Genomic DNA, 23,362 nt, shown 5'->3' with positions numbered 1-23,362 from the left:
CATGTTCATGTTTTATTTTGAAAATATTTTATAGTCTAGTCTTGATGGGGAACGGATTTTGCTTCCCCTTGTCCTTATTTTGTCTGATTATATGTTGAATATTGAGAGGGCTGCCAATTCATATAACAGTAAACAAAGAAGGTTTTCATGTATAAATATTAATAATGACTGAGATGAACTTAAACAAACCTAATAAACCAGCTGAACTGATTGATGCTACTTACCTTTAAATCCCACATCTTACTGCTGTAGAAAGAAGAGGTGCATAAAGAGCAAATTCATAGAAAGCAGTTACAAACAGCCAGGTCGAACAGAATTTATTGCACACCATGTGTTTTGTATTTTTTCCAGTTCCCCATGAAACTAGGCCATGGATCATCCACACTTTCTGCTGCAAGACTTCAATTTTGGAAAGCCACACAAACACACAGTATACACACAAACACTGCCCCGTTACCATAACCCCTGGAAGTGCATGCTGGGAGGAACTCTCCGTAGTGTGATCTTCCATGGGACAGTACTGAGGAATAAAAATCAGAGAGGGGGAGGAAAGAGAGACAATTCTTAATTATGGCCAAAAGTCCAAACTGCACCTGTAAATCTATATTTTTTAATGAGTATTTTGTCTGACACACAGGAAGGAGAACAAGGTTTTTAGAGAGGGACTCCAAGATGCCTTTGGAATGACAGAATGAACCAGAGATTAGGTTTGCATGAAGCTCTTTCCATTGTGTTGTCAAGTCAACACAGCTCATGTAAAACAGGACAGAAATATTGCAGAAAGGATATTCTATCGCTTTGATTGACTTTCCTGTATACACCATTTTTTCTTCCTTTCAACTGATAAACATGACAAAACCAGATTAAAACACTGCAGTTGGATCAAATTACCTTTCAATCCTTTGCAGCACTGGGTTTTGTTAGACCACCACCACATATCTGTGGCATCAGCAGTATGTATACATAATCTGCATCTGAATCAAATTCATTTTCCAACTCTGAAAACCAATAGCCCCTTTTTCTTTAACTAATCGGAGTTTGAACATCACAGCTCAAGTGATTTCTGTGGGAGATGCTTCACTGCTGTCAGTGCTCAGCCAATAATCTAATAATCCATTAAAAGAGCATGAATCAAATAAAATAATACAATTTGAAATAACATAAGAAGGCACTTCAGCACTTTCAGAAAAATCCACCAGAATGTAAGGAAATTGCAAAGTTGAGATAAAACAAAGGTTTCTTTCGAGTTTCTAAAATGCTCTGTTTTTCTGTTTTGACTGGATGTCAGTATGATTGTGCACTGAGGCCGCCTCAAATGTCACTGCAAAGCTGCCACACCTTCTGATGCATGCAGAGGTCCAATATCACGCAGGACTATAGTGAAAGAAAAATTAAACACTTGTTTGTTCAACCACCATTTAGGTGCCTTTGTAATAGATACAGTTCTCAATACTTCCATTTTAACAAACTGGCCCATTGAAGTATTGTAGCGGTTGAGCATAGTGTGGCACCCAGCCTCGAGGCAAAGAGAGCGACTAAAGAGTTCTGGAGATCACTTACCTTAAGTTGGAAACCTCTAACAGCGTATTAAAGGCCAAGTTTGCAAACTGGGTGGTGTTTGAGCGTTTCATCTCTTAATGTTGTAACTCAAATGAACGTTGAAAGCATTCCAAAGCAAATTTTGCAGCATAAGCCATGTTCACAGACTTGCAGAGAAAACACAAGTATTTCCCCAAAGCTTTGACATTTAGTTCCCACAAATACATAAGACAGCAGGAGACATATAATATGATATATAGCATTTTGTCTCAACTTGTCAGGATGAAACTCCTTTCAGTCCTACACAGCAGTCCTTTAATCAGTCACAATGCAGCAGAGTGCAGTGTAGTATCCTTTCATGATAAGAGAGCATGTTGTTTAATCAGAGCATTCCTGTAGGTTCATGTCAACACACTCTGTCACGCCATGTGGGGAAGGTGATGGGTAATTACATTCTTTCAGACACTACACACGCTCATTTGTTTACTCACTCGATAATTTTTTTCTTTTTTTCTGCTGTTGTTTTGCGATAATCATTTAACGACTTGGAGTGCAGTTGTATGCAAACAAATCCAGACAATTAAAATGCAAATAAATGGTCTGATTTATTTATCCGTTCTAGCTAAAAACTAGAGGAGAGAAGCAATTTCTTGACTTGACCTTTAAATGTGCCAAAGAGTCAAACAAAAGGAAGCAGTTAAATAATGCCTTTGGTGATTCCCAGGGTGCATTGCCCCGTGTTATTATTTTTGATTTCTTCGGAGCAATGTAGGTGGTATTCGACGAGGCCAACAGGTGAGGCAATAACCGCACTGGAGTAATTGTCAACTTGTTGCCAAAGAACACACTAATAAATAAACTGTGGAGTAGCCGGAGGACAACCACCCAGATCTGATACGGCTCTAAGGGAAGCATGGAGAGAAGGGGGCGGAGCGCAGGGGGAGATAAGTGGTACCTTTGGGTGGTATGTAACTGGATAACTACTCGTATTTCAACACACATCGACTGTATTCTACCCCCAAAGTCCAAAATGGGGCAATGAAATGTATTTCAGTCAGAGAGGTTGACCAAGATGTCATGCACATCTGGAAAGTCTACACAACATTTGCCACTGAAAGTTATACAACTTGAATGAATGAATGAATGAATGTTGCAAAACTGAGCATCAGTGTTTGTTGTCAAACTGCAGTAGACGTTTGACTGTTGGGAAACAGATACATCACAATGTAGTATTGATATGACTATAATATCCTATTTACACATATAAACACACATCTATTGACTTGAAGCATGAGCTTCCTTAATATTAAGCATTATTGTTACATTTTCAACATTCATCTTCAGCAATATGAGCTTGAGAAGAAGTACTAGTTTAGTACAGACATATGATGCTTGCATTTACATGTTTAACTTCATAATAGCTGAAAAAATAAACATAAATATGTAATATTATTATGTAATGAAACATGTAATCGAATCCAGTTAGTGTAGGATAAATATTACTTAACAAAGCAAATAGGCTCTGTCTGTGATGCAGCGTGTTCAGTTTTGCCTTGGCAAAATTTATTTCTTGCACATGAAAACAGACCAAACTGCCATGAATCATGTTTTTTGTTTTTTTTTTTACTTTTCTCCTACAGACCTCAGTCATCATTACCTGTTTTCAAATCTTTCTACCACACAAAGTATCTTCACCCACTTGATGCACAGTTGTTTCTTTTTGAAATAGATGACACTCTGACATGTGCGTTGCCTAACCTTTATCTATAAAGAACCACAGAGTGTGACAAAGGAACAGACACAAAGATTTACACAGTTTTACATGTATTGTGAGATTAAAGTAAGATTTAAACAGTTATTGCAGCTATATAGCTTTATCTTACTAAAGAAGTTGAGAATTGAGAATACACCTAGACTGATGATGAATGAACAAAAAAAGTGAAGGTGCAAAGCTGCATTACTCTTTGGAAAACAACGTATTGCTACACTGAGGTGAAAACATCCAGCTTTGGTGCAGTTCACATTTCTACTGGATAGTACTACTATCCAGTAGTACTACTAATACTAAGATAATAATAATTTATTGTTTGTGGGAAATAAATTCCTGAAACGTTGGTCCTTGAGGCCAATGTTGTGGCCGTTGTATATTCTTAAATCCACAGTAATAAATCTCAAAATAAGGTTTTACACTTTTTTCTGGAGAAACTGGTCCGTCAAACTCTTGAAGTGCTATTATTTAAAAAAAAAAAAAAGAGTGAGAACAACATTAAACCATAAATAATCAGAGAAGTCAGCAGGTCCCTCTGTTACAAAACTCTAAGTCAAAGTTCAGCATATGCCACCTTGATGCCTAAGTTTGGTTAGGTACGTAGCCAAGCAGCCTGCCTCTCACTGTCTCGATCCTGCTCCAGCTGTCACCATCAGAGCCGAGCGCAGGATGTCTTCACCGAGACATGGCTCAAGGTTTTTTAAAGTCTTTCCTGAATTGGAGAACAAAAGATGACCCCTGCAATAAAATAAAAGCTTGGATTAGGCGCAGGGCTGCAGCTGGGGGAGGACAGCTGAAATGAAAACAGTTTTTAAACAATAGATCTTTGACGGAGAGCTGCGCCTAGATGAGCACAAACCATCCGCCTCAGTGTTTATGAAATAAAAAGAAAAGCTCTTTGATTGTTGAAGTTGCCATATAGCTGTGAGTGAGTGTTGACCTCCATCTGTGGAAAGTCAAGACACACTCTGACTCTACTGGCGACTTCATTTTATTTCTGTGGAAAAGTGCAATATAATATGACAGTAGAGATGTTAAAGTCTCAAGTCATGTGCAATAAATGTTGTGTCTTGTCACTGTAAAAAAAGGCGACATGGTGTTTAAGAGGGAAACAGGTGAACAACATTTCCACCACTTTGTTTTCACATCTCATAACTGCATAATAACATTTGGAAATTTTGACATAGTTGTATAACCCAAATTCACTAGATGATATTTTCTTTAATTGAACATTGCACTTGCTTTCGCAATTGGATTTCTTTTATTTGCAGATCATTGATCCTTTCTGAACCATTTTTGCTTAGAGCAGCTAAATGGTATCACGTTATGTTTCCTTTTTGTGATCTCATGTAACGAGAGTCCAAAGTAATGAAAATGCTGAACGTTGCCAAAGTCTGGCTTTGGTCGGTAGAGTTCAGTAAAGAGGAGAGTTGCTGTGAAAAAGAGGCCAGAGAGAGGCAGAGACATAGAGCATTCAGCACTAACACTACAGGAAGAGAGAGGAAGAAAAACACACTCGACAGTTACTTTTACTTACACAGATACCACTGCACTCACTCTTTGCAGAGCTTACTTCTTCTTTCCGCCTAATGACATATTTTCAGTTTTTTTCTTCTGTGCCTCATTGAACAAAAGACACACCTTTATGTTAGTAAGTGGTTTGATGTGCCCGTGTGTGTGTGTGTGTGTGTGTGTGTGTGTGTGTGTGTGTGTGTGAGAGAGACAGAGAGAGACCCCACCCATGTAAAACAAATTGAATGAATAACAGTTTGAGCCAGCTTGGATTTGTTTACCTTTCTCTCACCAAAGAAAGCATGTTTACAGCCATTGCATGAACTCTTTGCATTTTGGTGTCACTTTGGTAAATGTCAGACATGTCTGCGACCATATTAAAATAAAACAATAATCTAGCATTGTCTTCACTTTACCAACATCCAAAAAATAAGACACAAGCTTGAAGTTCAGTTGTGCGAAATATGATTTCTGACAGAGGCTGAGAAACAGATGCAGTTGTAAGTGTGCAGGTTTTCAGAGTTCAGAGCACAACCTCCCTGGATATATCACCTGTTCATAAAGCCTGGCTACCTGTTTCCCCCTCTTTATGGATTCTTATACTAAACTAACTAGATGGATAGATAGATAGATGGACAGATAGATGGACAGATAGATGGACAGATAGATAGATAGAATAGACAGATAGATACACAGATAGACAGATAGACAGATAGATACACAGATAGACAGATAGAATAGATAGACAGATAGACAGACGGATAGACAGATAGATAGACAGATAGATACACAGATAGACAGATAGAATAGATAGACAGATAGACAGACGGATAGACAGATAGAATAGACAGATAGATACACAGATAGACAGACAGATAGACAGATAGAATAGACAAGGTTCTACCTCTGTCATAGCATCATCAATCTGTTTCAGCTCCTCATAGTGGTCACGAGAGTCTCTCAAAGGTTGAACCATGATCTCTTCAATCTGAGGGAAAAGCTGTTGGAGAACATTACAGCGTGAACATCATCAAAGACGGTGTGTTGAAACAAACTCACGTCCCAGTTCCATCCTGTTCTACCTTCATGACTGTTTCAAACATTGGGATGAGGACAAACTTGATGAATCCAATTTGAGCTGTTGGTTTGGTGACTTTGTCCCTGTCCATGAAGGGAGCCACTGGGAGACCCTCAGACTTCTCCCTGTCGCTCTACGAAGCAAACAAGCGGGAATGTTATCAGTGTGCCGAGCCTTTGTTGAAACCAGAGACATCTGACCGCAGGGACATCTGTTTGGGGTTACCTGCATGAAGTATTCTTCCAGAAGACAGTCCACCCACGGCTCAGCTACCTCTGTTGGCCTCACCTCGTTGGATATATCACAGCACTTGATCAGAACCATCTTCAGCTGAAAGCACAAACACATGCACAAGATGTGTACAAACAAACAAAAACTCCTATTCATCATTGTAGTGACACAAGTGAGTCAGCCAGCATCCACTGCGTTTCTCTGACAAAACAACTGGTTTCTCCCAATTAAGTGACACACAAAGAATATGGGTCAGAATAGTTATAGGACATCATATACATACACATGTCACATGCTCTTCATTGGTGAAGTCAAAGTTGTCTACTTTTTGCTTGAAGGAGTCTAGTATCTCTCCATGTCGGGCCATGTCAGTGGCCAGAATGAGGGTGATAATTGCCTGAAAATATAACAGCAGAGGTTTGCAAGGGATGTTCTTATACTTTAAGCCAAGAAATCAAATCAGTCTCCAGGTTAACTGTTATAAAGACATCCTCTGTCTTTACTCAAGTAAAGTAATCAGGACGCCAACTGCGCATTTCACCTGTCGGATCTGTTTGAATGCCTCGGGATCCACATTTGCAAAGATATTGCACTCAGGAAGAGAAAGGATCTGGAAGGCCACAGCACAGTGATGGTTCTCCAGCGGGGATATGTCATTGTAGCGCACTGCCAGCTCTGTGCGGGCATTGATTTGGTACCTGATAGATGGAGGACAGAACATGAATGATGGGTTGATGGTATTTTCCCATGAAATTCCTCTGATAAAAGAGGTCTCTGCCTTGCCTGCCCCAATCTCCAACCGAGAGCAATATGATGATCAAAATCAGGATGTTTTCATACCACGGCTCTCTCCATGCTGAACTAGTTTCACAGTTCATTGACTACAGTGTTGTGTGGAGGATGTCAAAACATGGTTAAGGTCACTGGGCATCTGCCCAGGTCTGCCTGTCAACACCCCTACACACAGGATAGTGAGTCTTACGTATTGTTGTAGCCGGGGTGGTCCAGGTCGTGGCATACTGCAGCTGTCATTAAAATGCCCATATCTGTGAGAGTCAGCTTCTCCTGGACAACAACGCAAAGAAACAGTGTCAGCAGAAAATGCTTCATGCTTTAAACATCCATCATTTGGTAAGTAAGAACTTCAACAGCAGCGTTCTGGCTGTTATTTTGTAGAAATGCATTTTAAATAATGTTTAGTTCACCTAAATGGTGTCTTTGACATTAAATATGCGTTTACCTGTAGGTTGCACAGATGAATCATGCCATACATCATCTGGCTAACGCAGAAGCAGTGACGAAAGTTGTGGAAGGGGTTGTTACGGTAGTTCTCCTGAATTGCTAACTAGAAGGCAGATATTCATAAAACATCTCAAATTAAAGAAGTTTCAAACCATCGTAACCATTGCAGATAATCTACTCCTCGTAGTAGCGCTGCTGCAATCCGGACCCTGTCAAATAACTGTCAATCTATAGGGTGTCCTTTACTGTTCTAACTTTACCAGCCAGCGTTTGAGTGTGATGGGGTTCATGTTGAATTCCTTCACTAGCCCCAAATCATGATACATGTACTCCAGGCAGCTCAGCATCTGCAAAAAGAGGACGAAAACAATTCAGATTCTGAGATAAAATGCAAATGGACGATGTGGCTAAATGGTGGAATCAGCAAACCTCATTATGTTCCCAGTGCCAGACATCAAACGTTGGCTTCTTCAGTGCCTCAACAGTCTCCTGAGACAATGTGTACTATCCAGCAAAATAAAGGGGTCATCAGCACTTCAGAAGAGGCTTCAGATAATATTTAGTGGCTGTCAAAAAGGATCTATCGATGTGGACATACCTTTGGGTAACTGGGGACATCTCGTCTAGGAGTGACTTTCTTCCCGTCATCTGAGAAGTTGTATTTGCATGGACAGTTTACTCTGAGATCAAATAGAGAAAGGTTTAAGGAACTTTTTGTTAGTACTTGATCATTTCCATGGATGTTGCATTGACAGGTCTGTAGCGGTATAACATTTGACTGTTTCACCTGCTGCCACCTCTCGAAGTCATCTCATCACGCAGCTTCTTCAGATCATTTTTACACTTCTCAATCTCCACCACTTTCAAGCCCTCCACTGCGGCAAAATGGCAAGAAATAGGTTTGGACCAGAACTGTTTCATTTTAATTCTTATCACAGGTTATGTGCTTCAAAAATCGAATTTTGCGTAAGATCCCTTCAGGTACTGTCTGTAAATTGCACCACTCACATTCCACTCTCTTCTCCAACATTGCTAGCCTGTTGGTGACTTCGGTCTTCAATTCATTGATGCGAAAGGCCCTGTGAGAGAAATAAATGTTAGGAGGATGACATGTAGGCCCGACTTTGCAGGGGTCATTGCTTATGATGACAAAATAGAACTGGAATGGGACCTGCAAAATAAAGCTCAAGGCAAAACAAAGGCGTCACGCTGCCTCGCCTCAGTGGGTTTCAGCAGGTACTGCCACTGAAATGCACCAGTGGTGGCTTTGTGTGTGAGTTATGTGTTAGGGCGGGGAGTGGCAGGCTCCGGCCATAACATAACATAAACAACAGAGCTGTTACCTGCTGAACTGCTCAGCCACTTGGGACAGCACGTTCTGAAACATGTCCTCCTTCTCTGCAGACAACAAACCAGCCCCAATAAGCATTTCCACTGTCACGTTTGGTTCATTCACAAGATTTTCACAGCAGATTTGCTGTTGATGCGTGAACGTGGACTATGTGTTAATGAGCTTGTCGCAGCGAACAACATCACAGTCAGCTTACCTCCAAGTTGACCAGTAGACAGAGGGACCACTTTGTACAAAGAGCTGTGAGAGAATCACACGTGCAATTATTAGTTCCGATTTCTAACATGCTCATAAAGATGTTTGTAATAAACAGATTTATTTATTTATCTATTTTTCCAAATGCCCGTAAACAGATCCTTTTCAAACCCTTATAAATGAGCGACTAAAGATATCTCACCACATTGCTCACTGAAAAAGTGATGTACACATATCAAGAACAGCAGGATTTGGTTTTTAAACAATTTTTACAGTTTCTGTTTCCTAATGACATCTCAATCTCACTCAGTAATGATTCTAAGGAGAAAAGGGCCTCTAGGAGGGGTGAGAAAAAAGATGACAATGATGAAATTTAATTTTGGCATTTCTACACAAATCCCTGATGGTGGAGATACTTTGGAGAGTTGGTGGGCATGGTGGGATCTATGGAGACCAGGGCACCTTCTGGGTCCACCATCATGATGGCAGTGTTCCTGTTTGAGAAGATTGAGAAAAGAAAAATGTGTTGTAATCCCTACCCTGAGTCATTTACAGTATTATTTGAACAGAGTAGGTTTTATATGGTTATACTTTTTAAATCGTGGTTTAAGGACTTGTTGAAATGCAATTTGTATTTGTTCTTTTACACACACAATTATCTGAATGAATTTGTGTTTTATTGCGAGTTTCATTAAATCAAAGTGCCCGAGAGCAAATAGTAAAAACTGAATCACTTAATCTTCCACAATAAAATTGGATGACTACATCCACTTTCTATCGTTCGTCATTGCCTTCGCAGATGTACATGACTAATACGGCTGCTGCTCATAAGTGTTCATTGCATAGCAGTTGGTGCTCTGTGGGGAGCATCTTAACAAATTTTCTACCTCTATGTGTCATGGTGCAGTATAAACGAATGATGGTCTTGCTTTGTTGCACGATATTTCTGTGTGGTTTTATGTCATAGCTCTTTTGATAATTAATGAGAAAAAAAATAAGCAAGCACGGAAATCAGGAAAACCCTTTGTGGATGAGGTACATCTGTTAAGAACTGAAGAAGCCTCTTACATGAGAAGGAAAATACAACTGAGTCTAGTTTCCTTGGATTGTTGGATACGTGTGAGCCGGGTGAATGAAAATGTGCGCAGACAAACCTGGGAATGTTGGATGAGGAACACAGAAGCTCCTTAATGTCACATGGGCTGCAGTGCCGACTGAACACCACCTGTCAGACATACACATCTCTTTCAATTCAGTGTTTTATTTCCACTTTTTACACACGATGTTAAACATGGCAGCATGTTGAGTGAATTAGGTTCACAATTCTGTTCTTAATCGCTATTATGCCTCACAGTTATTGAGAAATCCTCCTCTGGGACACAGTGCGTGTGTGTGTATGTGGCTTCTGAAGGCACACCTGCACACAAACAGCTGCTGTGGTTTTGATATAAGGCCCCGCTGTTTTGACAGGAGAGGACGGTTATCAAATTTCATGTGTTTTTTCGACAACCGAGCCACATGGGACTGTGAAGTAAGGGATGGTTTGTTTCATGGCGGAATAAGGTCAAGTTTACAGGGAGACCAATGGGGGAAAGAAAAGGACAGCTGGAGTGTAAGAGTTCATGGAGATCTTGAAGATAGCAACATTATTCACACCTGCCACCCGAAAAACAAATCAGCCCAGTTAACAAAACTTGGGCGTACTGCCTGACTTGTGTACAAAAAAATAATAACAATTGTACATGTGTGCAGCGTTTATAGTGAAGACAGGGCGGATACACCCCGAGCAGAAACTATGGTCTTCCATGGAAAAGGGAGCAGGTGTAGCAGACAAACATTCAGCCTCAGACCGTGGGCTCGGGGCTCTTGAACAGACATGTGTCATTGCCAGCTCTCTACTTGAAGCACTCGACATTCAGCCGATCAGCAAGTGTTTCATTTATCTGTATCGCAGTATGTGTGGAATGCTGAGGCATAAAACCCGAGCCCGAAACCATTTGTCACAACTGATCATTAAACAATTGCTCTGTTGTCAACGAGACCAAAAAGCTGAATTAAGTCACTGCTTCTTTTATTACTTAATTTTTCATTTCTTCTTTTCTGAATGTTTCCCCCAAGCATCGGGAAATAATTACATATAAATCCCCAGTTTTCTTCATGCTCCAGGGCTACTAGGCAGCAGTAATTAATTGTGGTGAGTAAGCTAATACCAACAGGTGTGAGGTTCTGTTAGTAACACCTGGAAGGGAAACAGCTCCACCTTGCTGTCTAAATTTAGCTCCTTGTGTGAGCGCAGCCTTCAGGGAATATTTGTCATGATTCAAGAAGGTGAATTAAGAATTTGACTATTTAATTTCAGTAGCTACATTTGTTTACTTGCTTTTCTTTTCAAACTAATGATCAGATTATGGTATAATTCTTTTGTTTTAATTGCTAGCCTATTATTTGCTTTCGAATATTTTGACTTTCCCTCATATGTGCATACAACCTGAATTTCAAAAGTTTAATTGTAATTTTATTAAAAGGTTGACACATACGTTTTAAATATTCTATACAGAATACAGTAGAATAGGTACACTATCAAAACATTATATCTGCATATATATACATTTATGATAGTTCATTTAGTTGCACTTTTACTTGTAAATGTATTTACTTTTCAGTCCAAGTGGTTAACCTTTTTGTCAAACTAGCTACATTGCACACAATTTTATCAATTAAAACAATAAAAAGACCTGTTAAGTAAAACATCTTTAGTTAAAATGGACGTACCTTTTGCACCTTCCCATCCACATCCAGGTAAATAGATTTAGGGGCGTAGGAGGAGGAGCTCGAGCCCATGTTGACCTCCTTCTCTGCTGCTAAACACCTGCAGAGTTTTGGCTTGGAGCCCTGACTGACAAACCAGAAGAACCAACGACCTGGTACACAATGCTAAATAACAATTAAGGAGAAAACTCTTCGGCCTATATCCAGTTAAGTGTAATGCTTGGAAATGCAAAATGATGTAATTAACAAACTCAAAAAGAATCAGTGTGAAGTTACAAAATATCATAAACTTCAGTCAAGAAAAAACAAAAAGTGTATGACGTGTATGAAAACATAATTAAACACTTTTATGAAGCAAAACATGAAAAATGAACTGGGCATTTACAAATAATACATTTTCCATAACACACAGTTCCATGAGGCAATCAAAAAGAAAAACAGATGAGCATACAGTTGTACACTTTCACATGTGTGATGCGGTGATAAATAACCACTGTCACATTCATTTATGAAAAACAAAAGCACATCTGCTAAACTTACAGTGTCAGCGATGGAGCTTCCCCTGTGGAGACTGAAGGTAATGTCCCAGGTGCTGAGGATGCATCTGACTCACATGCAGAAAAACTCAAACACACATACTCCCAGGAAAAACGATGGGGAAGAGAGAGAGAGAGGATGGAGAGGATGTGGCTGATAATGAAGGTGAGGAAGGGTATGTGTGAGGGAGTCGGAGGGGTATTGAGTACTACAAATATAAATGGCGCTCTTACTGGTTGCCAGGAGACCGTTGCTATGGGGGGAAAAAAAGCAACCCTGCCATCTGAAGTGGTGGAGTGTTTAACTGTGCTGGTCACACACACAACATCTTATCTACATACACTGATTCATTGTATCTTGCAGGAAAGCCCACTGAAGTGTTGTGGCTCTGTCCTGAACTGGACATAACTTGTTTACTGAACAACTATCAGATTGAAACCTGGCCAGAGACTCATATTACAGCTATGCTCTGCTGAAAACAGCAATCACTGCTGGCCTAAAATGCACACAGCGCACAAACAAAACACTGATTAGAGCACCCTAATCTTACCTGCAAAATTATATCTTATCAGGGGAGTCCACTTCTAACCAAGAAGGACCCTAATTTCATGTGACTTGGCTCTTTCTGTAAGCCTCTAATCTGCATGAGTGCTGCATTTGTATGTACACATGTGAAAGTGTGTTATGTTCACTTAATAAGAATCTGTGTTTATTTTGTGCGCGTACGTTTGCATGTGTGTGTTTGTATCTGTCTGTGTGTTTTAGCCTACTCAATCCCCTCATCCACTCGATCACTGAGTACAGCTCCAGCAGATGGTTTGGTCAGATGAGTTCAGCAGAGCTCTTGAGCAGATTTTGGAGTGCATTTTATTTTAGCATCAATTTATAAATGAGCAAGGACAATAACACAAATAATAAAATAACACAGCCATGTACACATTCTGATTACATGTTACAACGCGTTTCATATTGTTAAAGGCTTTGCGTTCACGTGCCAAATTGAGTAGTCGTATCACAAATTGGTAAGTTTAACTGGACTGTGTCTAAAACTTATTTTAGACACTGTCCAAGTGTGTAAAGTTTAACAGCAGGGATAGAAGCAAACACTCCGAGCCTTTACTAAAGTCCAGTACCTGTTCACTATGGACAGTCCTGCAGCATGAAAATGTATCCTTCTGAATGATATTCTTATTTAGTCCATCTAAATCATTAATATTGATGTGCAAGTGTGTCAAAAGACTTTTAATGATGCTGATGGTTGAGATGTGACTAATTTAATTATGTTACATACAGAAACATTCATTTCAGAGTGTTTTGTAAAGTATAGCAATATTTTGTATATGTATGGCTAAAATAGTTAGTTAAATGAATCATTTTAGATGTTTAGAGGGGAAATGTTTCTTTGGTGTTGCTGCAAATGATATGATGAAGGGAGAAGAACTCGACTTTCTTTCTCAAAAGACATAACCGCTGGAAATGCTCTGGTTTTAGAATAAAGTTTTGTTAGTTTTTATATTATATCAGTTTGAATGGTAAAGATTATTGATATAGATGTCTGAAAGATCCTAGCCTGGGAACAAAAGAAGCTGAAATGAGGGCTATCCATTCATAAGTTCTTTGTCCTCTACTGGGACTCACACATTAACAATGTGAACAAGGGCCTTAGTGAGAAAGCTCCACCTGGCAGGCTGGAGGAGGAGATAATTAATTAGAGATGACGAGCATCATACAACCTCTCTATTCAACTCAAAGGACACCTAATCTCCACACATTTCACTCCTTCATATGCACACAGATCTGATGCTGATCCCCATGAGTCTAATTATTGCCCAAGCCTCTAGGTTCCACTGCCAGGAAGAGAGCTGAGACATCATGATGAAACAGACAAATCACAGAATGTGAGATCAAAATAGAGTCAAAGTGACGTCCAAGCTCAATAAGAACGGCCCTCTCTCCTAATCCGAGGACATTTCATTTCCCGCTTACCACAAGCCACAACTGATTATGAACATTTGCCTGTTTGCTTGGTGGTCCATGTGTGGACCCTGGATGATGTTTGTGTATTCATGAGTCTGTGCTCCAGGGAATAATGGTTGGTTCAGACCAACCACACCACAAAGCCCACATCAAATGAGGCGGATCTCATTTTCTAATGTATCGATGAGACTCACAACACCTCCAGTATGGAAGGTACATTTCAGGATAAAAGCAATTAATAAAATCATGCAGATTTTCATCACAAAAGATGCCCAGCTGTTCATCTGGAGGGATAATAGTGACGGACCAGGCCACTTTATGTCCCTGCGCTTGCATGACTCACACTTTTCTCAAACCATGCACCTCACAAGGGAACACAGTTCAGCACGCCCTTTCATCTTTAATCTGTGCTGCCACTGACTTTATGCAATAGGAAAAAAAGAATTACAGCATGCAATGTTTGTGAGGATAGAATAAGTTATTAGTTATAAGTCATATGTTCCGATATGATTTATCAGTCAGTAATCAACGGTTTTTAATTTTCAGGGTGGGCTTGTGTGCAGTTTGATCTTCGATGATCTGCTAAAGACAAACAAGTAGTTGAAGAATAAGAGGAACTCCCAAAGCACAGAACATAACACAACACACTCTAAAGTGTCATATATGAACTGCTACACTAAACAAAAAACGTATAAAGGCAATTGTACATGAACAAGTAAATCTATCACTGACAATTTTATATTGAAATACAGTTTTTGAAGAAATATGTGGGTGACATCTAATGGACTGGACAGGAATTACACACAAAATATAAGGTGATCAAAGGAAGGCTTATGCCATCATGACTTTGTTATGTGTGCATGATGATACTGCAAAAAGCTAAATCTGGTTTCAATTTTTGCTTGTGATTGTTACAAATTTGATGATAACCTTCAAACTATTTCAAACTATTTTATTACCATAGCTTATACTATGATCTAATGTGGAAAATAATAGTTTGTCGTTTAAGAATAAAAAAACAAACAAACAAACAAACAAAAAAAGAACACCCAACCCTTTAAAGCATTTAACTTATATATGTACAGACACTTGTCAAAAGGTCCCAGCAAAAATTCATAATACAACATGAAGAAAAATTATACCAGAGCAGGGAAATCTTTAATATCTCAGCATCACATACATGATGTACTACATGTTGGTGAACAGGATATAATTTTACATTTCACTCAAGATCATCCAAAAACTACAGGCTTATTGTGCAGAGCCATAAATAATGGAATATGAAGGGTTAGCTTAAAGGGAACTCATCTCTTCTCCTAAAGCACCCAATCCATCACGTTCCTTATCAATCTCTGACAGGATGCAAGAAAAGACCAAGAAACTATATTTGCATTTTACATATCACAGAATGAACACATTCATCCCAGGAAGGAGCAGCTCTCACTGTTGGGATGGACGGTCACGTCAGTGTGTCTGGTCACTGGGATCTGGAAGTTCTGCCTCTACAGGCAGGTGGCTGGCTGGGATGCTCGCCGGAGGACGGACCCTTCTGATTGGGCTGAAACTGCGTGGAGATGAACTGGGGGAGTGAGCAGGTGAGCGGATGGGACGTTGGGGAGGGCCCAGAGGGGGCTGTGGGTGAGGTTGTGCCAGCGGAGAGGGGCTACGGGTGTATCTGCGTGGGGTAGTCCAGATGGGCTGCTCAGTTCTATTAGAGGAGGAGTGAAAAACTGGAGCATAGGTAGCAGGCATGTTCATTTCTGATTGGCTGACTGCATTGGCAGAGCATTCTTCCAGACGCTCCAGACTCTCCTGAAACAAGACGATAGACACGCTGCGGTCATCATCTGTGGTCTTTTATTCGTGTATCACATTTTTGTGAAGCTATAATTTTGTACCAGTGAATAAGTTGGATCATGTTTGAGCTGCATGCCTTTACTGATGGCATTGCTGGTCTGAGGCTGACATTTTTGGCACTCGGGGAATATTTTGACATTTACTGGATTGATTAGCACAAAAGTGTTTTCTGCAGCCAGTCCTCGTGCCCAGAAGTCAATGACGGATGGCCGTATCGATCCCCTGACTTTGATCATCAGGCTCAAATTAGCAGTTTTTAGTGAAATCATCTGAAACCATCAACATACATCACTATGACATCACCCTCCGAAGATGCTTTACTTCAGAACTAATTACTTTCCAACCATGAAAACGCACGCTCATGTGAGCTCTCAGCAGCTCACAGTTAGAAACTGAAGCGTGACTGAAGACTTTTGGTCTTATTGGCAGATATAAATGTTAAACAGGATTTTGAGAGAAGAAAACGATTAACTTACATCTTCATTCAGAACGTAAAGAGGCATGGGACTTCTTCGGCCAAGTGTGGCTGGTTTGGGTACAACGTCAACTGACAAACATAAAATATTTATTTTAGAAACGTTCTGCTCACTAGTACAATGAGATGAACAATGAGTATAATCTGTGTTTTGTGCAATGCTCAATGGTTAATTACAAAAAACCGTAAAGAGCTTGATCCACAAGCCAATATAACTGTTGCTCACCGTCATGGCCATTTTCACTGTGCTCTACATAGACAGGAGCTCTTTGAGGGACAGGTCGATGCTTCTTTCTACAGCAATGAAAAACAAAAAACAAAACCTCTTGGGATATTTTCAAATACTGTTCCAAAACCGTGGCGTTTACAAGCTCAAGGTTGTTCAACAATTTTCCGCTAAACATCCAGGCTAGGAGAGGGAGATGAAACTGTTCAGCTACTTGAGATTCTGTTCACATCCTCAAGTGCAATATCAAAGCCAACGAGAGAGAGAGAGAAAGAGAGAGAGCGACAGGGAGAAGAAGGAAAGGGAGACAGACTAACTTTGAAGGTTTCCAGCAGGCACAGACCGTCACCAAGGTGATGAGGAGGAATATGCCCCCGGTGGACAGGATGATGTACAGTGAGCTCCGTCCTGAACCGGAATGATACAGTGAGGTAGATGTGAACACAAAGGCAGAGAGAAAGACAGACAGACAGACAGAAAGAAAGAAAGAAAGAAAGAAAGTTTTCTGTCAGAATGGAATTACATTTCAGCAAAGTTTGCAGGATTACATGAAGTCATGCTTTCAATAACTTTCTTTTAGCTAATAAAAAAACATGACCCGGATATGGAGCATGTGCAAAACATTAGACTCTGCTGCCAAATGCTTTGGTTGTGCTGGCATGAAAGCGATGCAGTGAAGCAGCCCATTAGAGGAGTCACTTGGAGACTTTGTGCCGTGCAGTTACCCACGCTGAGGGAACAGACTCAGTTTAAGGGCCTGTAGGTGTTTCTTCAAGCAGCACATCACATTGCAGCAATAATGAAGTCAGGATTACTGAGGTCCACTGAGGCACAGCGTAGCCCCCACCTGCCTTCTTTCTCTGCCCCCGTCCTCATAAATAACTGTCCATTCATTGGATCAGACCGCCTCTCCCCCTCTCTCAGCCTGACATGTGGCTCGACAGTGGCGCCTGGTAACAGCCGGTCTGAGCCAATTCTGCTGCACTTGCTGCCTGGATTTGCCCTTGTTTTAAACAACATTGTTTAAAGGGCCTGGTATTCTTGTGTACGGGTCAACATGGAATGATAATTGCTTCTGTCATTAACTGAAAATGGATGGTTGTTGCATGAGATGAAGTATATGCAGCTTCCATGATGAGATTCTTTAAATTGGTTAGTGCTAGAAAGAATAATTACATTTAGAAACTATTAGTGAAGAGTACATTGATATTATACTTGCAGGTAAGTATTTCCATTTTATGCAAAATAAAAATTGCATGAATAATTATTATGATATATACCAATATAACAATGACAAAGTTCATTTTGCCCACTGAACACTACTGAAATTTGTATTTGGGTGTTTTCTATGGCATTATCTGAATACTTCTTCCAGCTGGGCTGTTAATTCAACTGTTATTATACCATCATCTTGTTTTCCGTAATGCAAACTTATGTAAACTTGAGATCCCACCAGTGTAACATGCCACCTACTGTAGACAGTGAGTCGGACAGGCATGCTCTTCAGGCTGCTGATGGGGTTCTCCACCGCACAGGTGTAAATGTCATCGTCCGACATGAGAACACGTGAGATGGTCAGGACCTTTTGGTCATATGAAAGCAGCAGGCGGGAATCATTGGTCAGCACCTTGCCTCCCTTCAGCCAACTGTAGATGGGCTTTGTGCCGTTCTCGTGTGAGCAGTGCAGGTTGAAGTGCTCGCTGTACTCCAGGACAGATGAGGCCATCATCTGGATATAAGGTTTGGACACAGGAACTGAGGATGAAAGGGCAAAAACACAGGGACATAGAAATTTACGGATGTAAGAGGGTGGTTCACCTCTAGTTATACACAGTCGATGAGTGGAATCTCATTCGGTGTCTTCAGAAGAGCACAGACGACTCTGTGAATCACTCTATATCACGCAGTGCATTTTCAACTGGTATTGATTTTGTTTTAGCTCCTAACTCCTGTTCAGTGTTCTGCTCCGACTGCTCACATATTTTGAAACACGAGCGAAAGCAGAAAGCAGGCTTTTCAAAGAGAGGAAATTCTCCATACCATCCACCGTGAGTTCGATGTAGTGCTCTCCAGTGAAGCTGTCATCCGTGATGGAGATCTCCACTTCGTACGCGCCTTCGTCCGACAACTTCAAGTCGTGAAGCAGCAGTGACCCATTCTCAAGCACCAGGATGCGGTTGCGGTACTCTGGCCTCAGGTTTCCTATGATGTCTGTTCCAATGGACTGAACCACAGTGATGGGTTTCTCTTTGTTCTTCTTTAGCAGCCACTTAATCACGGGCTTGTCAGAGCTGCTGCTGGAGTAGCTTACTGACAACAAGGCCTCTTTGCCTACTGTACCCCTCACCACCTGGGTCAGGCTGGTCACATTCACTGCAGACACCTCACCTGGGGGGAGTCAGAGTGACAGCAGAGAGGTCTCAGGGAGAAATACAAGAACAGCGTGTGGGATTAGAGTTTGGACGGTCACTATGCTGCCTTTAGTGCTCTGCCAGTTAGCAGAGATCAGAGGAATTAACTGTTCACGCAGAGAAAGACACTCGTTACTGCTACCACCACTAACAGAGAGGATGAGTCAGAGTTGTAACGGTCCTGTTAAGAAGAGGTAGAAAAACCACGTCCATGTAGGTGTAACCAAACATAAGCTAATTTTCCCGTCTGATTCCCATTCATCTGGTATTTCGTTTTTCCACCATTCCATGTCTAGGATGGTGTGGAAATATTAGGCTTGTTAATTTTCCTCATTTATTTGACTTCTGTCACTTAATTACCTGATTACCTAACCTAAGCTACGATTTATGTTTGTTGTTGAAGCCCCAAACATGTTTGGTCACTTGATCAAAAGACCAAAAGCACTAAAACATGTCAACATTCCCAGGATTGTAAGATGTAAACAAGAAAAAAAAAATCTTAAGTGGATTTCATCATGCCACTTGGTAATTTATTTTATTGACATTGGTGATTATGGAGTATGTGAAAGTTACATAGTACAATTCCACAACTTCTTTTACTTAGAAATAAACACGACTTAATTATTTGAACCTCGATGCTGTGAGTAAGGACTCGTTTGGCTTTTTTTCCAAAACGGATTTATTTCTCACTTGCACTTTAATTAATATAAATGTTTTGCCCTGAAATTGCCATTAGTCATCTTAAAATTATTTACAGAAAGAATTTGGCATGTGTACATTTATTTGTGGGCCAATACAGGCCAATGATGCCTAAGCACGTCTAGATCACAAATCTGTTCCTCAGAAGCTCCCTCAAACAACTCCTCACAACCCCTTACGGCGAACAAGTAATGACTAATTTTGATTTGTGTTCCCCAATTATCCTCCAGCTCCCGTAGGGATACAGGGATAAGCTTTTACAGTGTGAGCCACATTTTATCCTTTATAAACGTGCCTTGTCTTGGAAACCAAACACAGCAAAGCCATTATGTTCACAGTGGAGGTTCCTATAACTCTGCTGAGGCTGGACACACGGAGCATTAAACATTGGCTGAGGGCCTGTGAAGGGCATCCTACTGTTAGGCCTCAGTGATTGAAAAATAAACCTACGAGGGAGAGAGAGAGAGAGAGAGAATATGCACTCGTCCCTATTCTTTGCAGTGTGGCAGTTAGCAGGGCATCGCCTCATTGCCGTGGTAACCATTTGGCCCGCCTGACAGGGGTTGCCAAGGCAATAAGACAAAGGGCATGATTGTTGGAACAAGTTTCCTCCACTGAAAAGAGTGAGAGAGGGTTAGTGAGGAAGAGAGAGAGAGGAACTCTTTGTCAGTGGTGAAGTTGGAGAAAGACACAGGATCCTGTGATCTAACAAAAACTGGTCCAGTTGGGTAAACTGGTACGGGCATAAAATGAAATCACACATTTTAAAACTAAAATCAACACAGCTAAATTTCTGACATCATTTTTTCACTGAAATGAGCTTACCCTAAAGTTTTTACATCCAAAGAGCAGACCCTCCGCTCTTCAATGGCTCCCCACAAAACATCATCACACTCAACCTACACATCCCCGCCTCACACACCTACAATGGACACTCCAGGATCCTTTGAGCGTTTGATGGGGAGGACCAATATGGAGCACCACACATGAACAGATCCATTGTGCTGGATCACAGGGACAAGGAAAAACATCTCTGGCTAACTTAACCTGGATTTACTCACTTTATGTTGGTTTTAAGGTGGTTTTTAGTGGCATAATGGGATTAAACTAACGACTGTACAACAAAGCAGTGATTAAAAAGTTTCCTTCTCTTTGCTTGTTATTTAACTACCAGAGTTTCACAGTTGAGGAAAAGGCTTCTTGTTTGGCCATCATCTGAAACATACAATAGGAGACTCTGGGAAATTCTTTATCCTCTTGTCTGGATGGCTCAACAAGTGCTTTGACTTACCTGTGAAGAGATGGAGGAGGAGGCCACAGAGCGTCAGCAGTGCAGGAATGTCAGCTAAACTGTTCCTTGTAGAGGGGGTCTTCCTCTCCACCTTCATCTTGTGTCCTGGGCAGAGTCTTTCTCCCACTTAGTGAGCATGGTTTATCCACTCTGGGCACGTTTCTGTGGCTCAACACTCTCTCCGCTGCCTGCCTGCAGCACTGGCCGCTCTCTGGTCACACTGAGCCCCACTCTCCTCTCAGCACCCCACTCAGAGCCAACAACAGCCAACTGTGTGTGTGTGTGTTTGACTGAGACAGAGACATAGTGTAGATGAGGTCCCCTCTTCGACTCCATACTGCCCTTTCTGAAGAGAACTGAAAGATGAAAAGCGTTTGCTTTTTTCGATGGGTGTTTATCTTAAAGTGTCCAGTATTGCTTTGTGCTTTCTGCTTCTCGTTCAGTTGTAAGTTGCGAGAATTCCCGAGAGATCAACTGTACTTCAACCAAACAGCGGAGCCCACTTAAACCCCTAACACGTCTGAATTTGAAAAACAACTAATTTCCCCTCTTTAGTCCACTTCTATCACAATGTGCAACTCTTCTCTGAACTGTAGTCTCACAATTAAACCCCCAACACACACACACACACACAGCAAAAAAGGAATTAAGAAGAAACAAGTAAAAATCATGACTTGTGCCTACTTTGTCCTCTGGGTGGTGTAGAAGCTACACTAAGGCATTAACACGATGGACTCCTGAAGAAATCTGCGGGGGGAAGCAACACTGAAGGAGAAGAAGCTGCAAATGCCAAAGCTGTTGCTTTTCTGACATTCAAGTTATGACTTTTAATACTTTGACATATTCGCCCTTTTGTTTCCTGTCACATAAAAACCCTATGTGCACAAATAAGCAGAAAAAATGGAACACAAGTAAATAAAAAAAGGAAAACATCAGGTAGCTTAGATAAATAAATAAACAATAAACAAACGACAACAACAACAACAAAAAAGGCTGAATAAAGGGGTTTAGTGCTTTAGATTGTTCTTCTGACTCCATACACATCACAGAACTCTAATATTTTTACCATGTCACTTTCTAATAAGTGTCAAGTTTCAATAAGTTTGTCATCACTTTCTCTGTGTTCTGAGTTTAAGGCTTTGTTTTTCTGTGCACTGATGAGTCATATGCTCTATATGCCGTCTCTCCCAGTTCAGGAAAGCAGCCTTTTGTTGAGTTCTTGGAGCATTTTGTTTGACAACAAAGGGAGGTTTTAAGCAGAGGAGGAGGCACAGTTGACAGAAAGCACCAGGACTGTGGGAACAGCTGCTGTTCACCACCGCTCTCCCAGGACTCAGACTGCTGTGTAGTCAGCCATCAAAGCCGAACCTTTTCCCCTCCACCTCTGCCCTCACTGAAAACAGCACCTCCCTCTTCCTGTCATCTTCTACCATGCTCTAAATGAAGGCAGACACTTTCCAGTCAATAGAGGAAGAGAGATGGGCCACAGACGGGGCCTGCATCCCATTCAGTTTGGGTGAATGAGTTTTGGCAAAATCCTTTTCATATTTAGTTCTGATGCCATCCTCCATGTGACTCAGACAGACATGATGCGTCCTTTATTTTTACTATGTGACAAGTGGTGATCCATCAGGTGTGGTTCATTCAGCTGTGGCACTGAGGGCCACTCATTGATGTCCCCCTCTTTTTATTTTCTATCCATCTATTAAGATGGCGAGGCCACATGCCCATCAGCTTGAAAGCAGATAATTGCGCCCTCTGCTGTTTGCGCGGCTTATTTAGCTCTAATTATCACCCAGGAGACTACAGAGATCTTTTCTCACTGACAAGCTGTCTGAGGAAGAGAACAAACCAGCCGAGCAAATCCCTCATATGATCGGCTCCTTAAATAGCCCGCTTATATGTTCAGAACATTGTAAAAGGAGGGGGCACAAACATTGTTCTTTCAGGATGCCTTGTGCTTTAAATCAAATCAAATGTATTTATATAGATTCAAATCACAAGGCACTGTACAGCAAACTCTTTATGTATTTGTTAAACAGACCCAACATGTCCCTGCAAGGACAAGCACTCTGCAACAGTGGCAAGGAAAACCTTCCTTTAAGAGGCGGATACTTGGGGCAGAACCGGGCTCAGAGAGGGCAGCCATCTGCCTCAACTGGTTGGGTTGAGAGAGAGAGAGAGAGAGAGAGAAGTAGCGGCAG

General features: G+C 41.0%; 2 protein-coding genes across 3 annotated transcripts; both read right to left on the bottom strand.

Moving 5' to 3' along the window:
* Positions 1-4,876: 4,876 nt before the first annotated feature.
* Positions 4,877-11,757, bottom strand: pde9ac (phosphodiesterase 9ac). 2 transcript variants are annotated; one of them, XM_029517445.1, is made up of 18 exons: positions 11,689-11,757; positions 10,071-10,141; positions 9,333-9,410; positions 8,918-8,961; positions 8,714-8,768; positions 8,379-8,449; positions 8,158-8,245; positions 7,969-8,050; positions 7,800-7,874; positions 7,631-7,717; positions 7,369-7,473; positions 7,111-7,193; positions 6,670-6,826; positions 6,412-6,525; positions 6,123-6,227; positions 5,902-6,030; positions 5,724-5,819; positions 4,877-4,927 (listed from the first exon to the last, which is right to left on the bottom strand). In XM_029517445.1, exons 1-18 carry the CDS (start codon positions 11,755-11,757, stop codon positions 4,877-4,879), a joined length of 1,560 nt encoding a protein of 519 aa, XP_029373305.1. The 2 variants fall into 2 exon arrangements, with proteins under 2 accessions (XP_029373305.1, XP_029373306.1); XM_029517446.1 differs by having other exon boundaries at positions 7,969-8,048; positions 8,168-8,245.
* A 3,906-nt stretch (positions 11,758-15,663) lies between these two features.
* hepacama (hepatic and glial cell adhesion molecule a) lies at positions 15,664-21,255 on the bottom strand. The gene is made up of 7 exons (XM_029518266.1): positions 21,159-21,255; positions 18,798-19,145; positions 18,231-18,512; positions 17,075-17,165; positions 16,758-16,825; positions 16,533-16,603; positions 15,664-16,011 (listed from the first exon to the last, which is right to left on the bottom strand). Exons 1-7 carry the CDS (start codon positions 21,253-21,255, stop codon positions 15,664-15,666), a joined length of 1,305 nt encoding a protein of 434 aa, XP_029374126.1.
* Positions 21,256-23,362: the final 2,107 nt, after the last annotated feature.

The sequence above is a fragment of the Echeneis naucrates genome, chromosome 13 (genome assembly GCF_900963305.1).
Source record: "Echeneis naucrates chromosome 13, fEcheNa1.1, whole genome shotgun sequence".
Taxonomy (NCBI): Eukaryota; Metazoa; Chordata; class Actinopteri; order Carangiformes; family Echeneidae; genus Echeneis; species Echeneis naucrates.
Note: the sequence above shows the minus strand (reverse complement) of the source record. Positions and strands in the feature narration are given on the sequence as shown.

Excerpts from the sequence above, each read along its gene's own strand:
- hepacama (XM_029518266.1), bottom strand. The coding sequence starts at position 21,255 with ATGAAGGTGGAGAGGAAGACCCCCTCTACAAGGAACAGTTTAGCTGAC. Across the intron at positions 18,513-18,797 it reads CATCGAACTCACGGTGGATG|TTCCTGTGTCCAAACCTTAT; the intron begins GTATGGAGAATT and ends TTTCATCCTCAG. Across the intron at positions 16,012-16,532 it reads TTTACGTTCTGAATGAAGAT|GAGAGTCTGGAGCGTCTGGA; the intron begins GTAAGTTAATCG and ends GTCTTGTTTCAG.
- pde9ac (XM_029517445.1), bottom strand. The coding sequence starts at position 11,757 with ATGGGCTCGAGCTCCTCCTCCTACGCCCCTAAATCTATTTACCTGGAT. Across the intron at positions 10,142-11,688 it reads TGGATGGGAAGGTGCAAAAG|GTGGTGTTCAGTCGGCACTG; the intron begins GTACGTCCATTT and ends TATGTCTGACAG. Across the intron at positions 7,875-7,968 it reads ATGTCCCCAGTTACCCAAAG|TACACATTGTCTCAGGAGAC; the intron begins GTATGTCCACAT and ends TTTGCTGGATAG.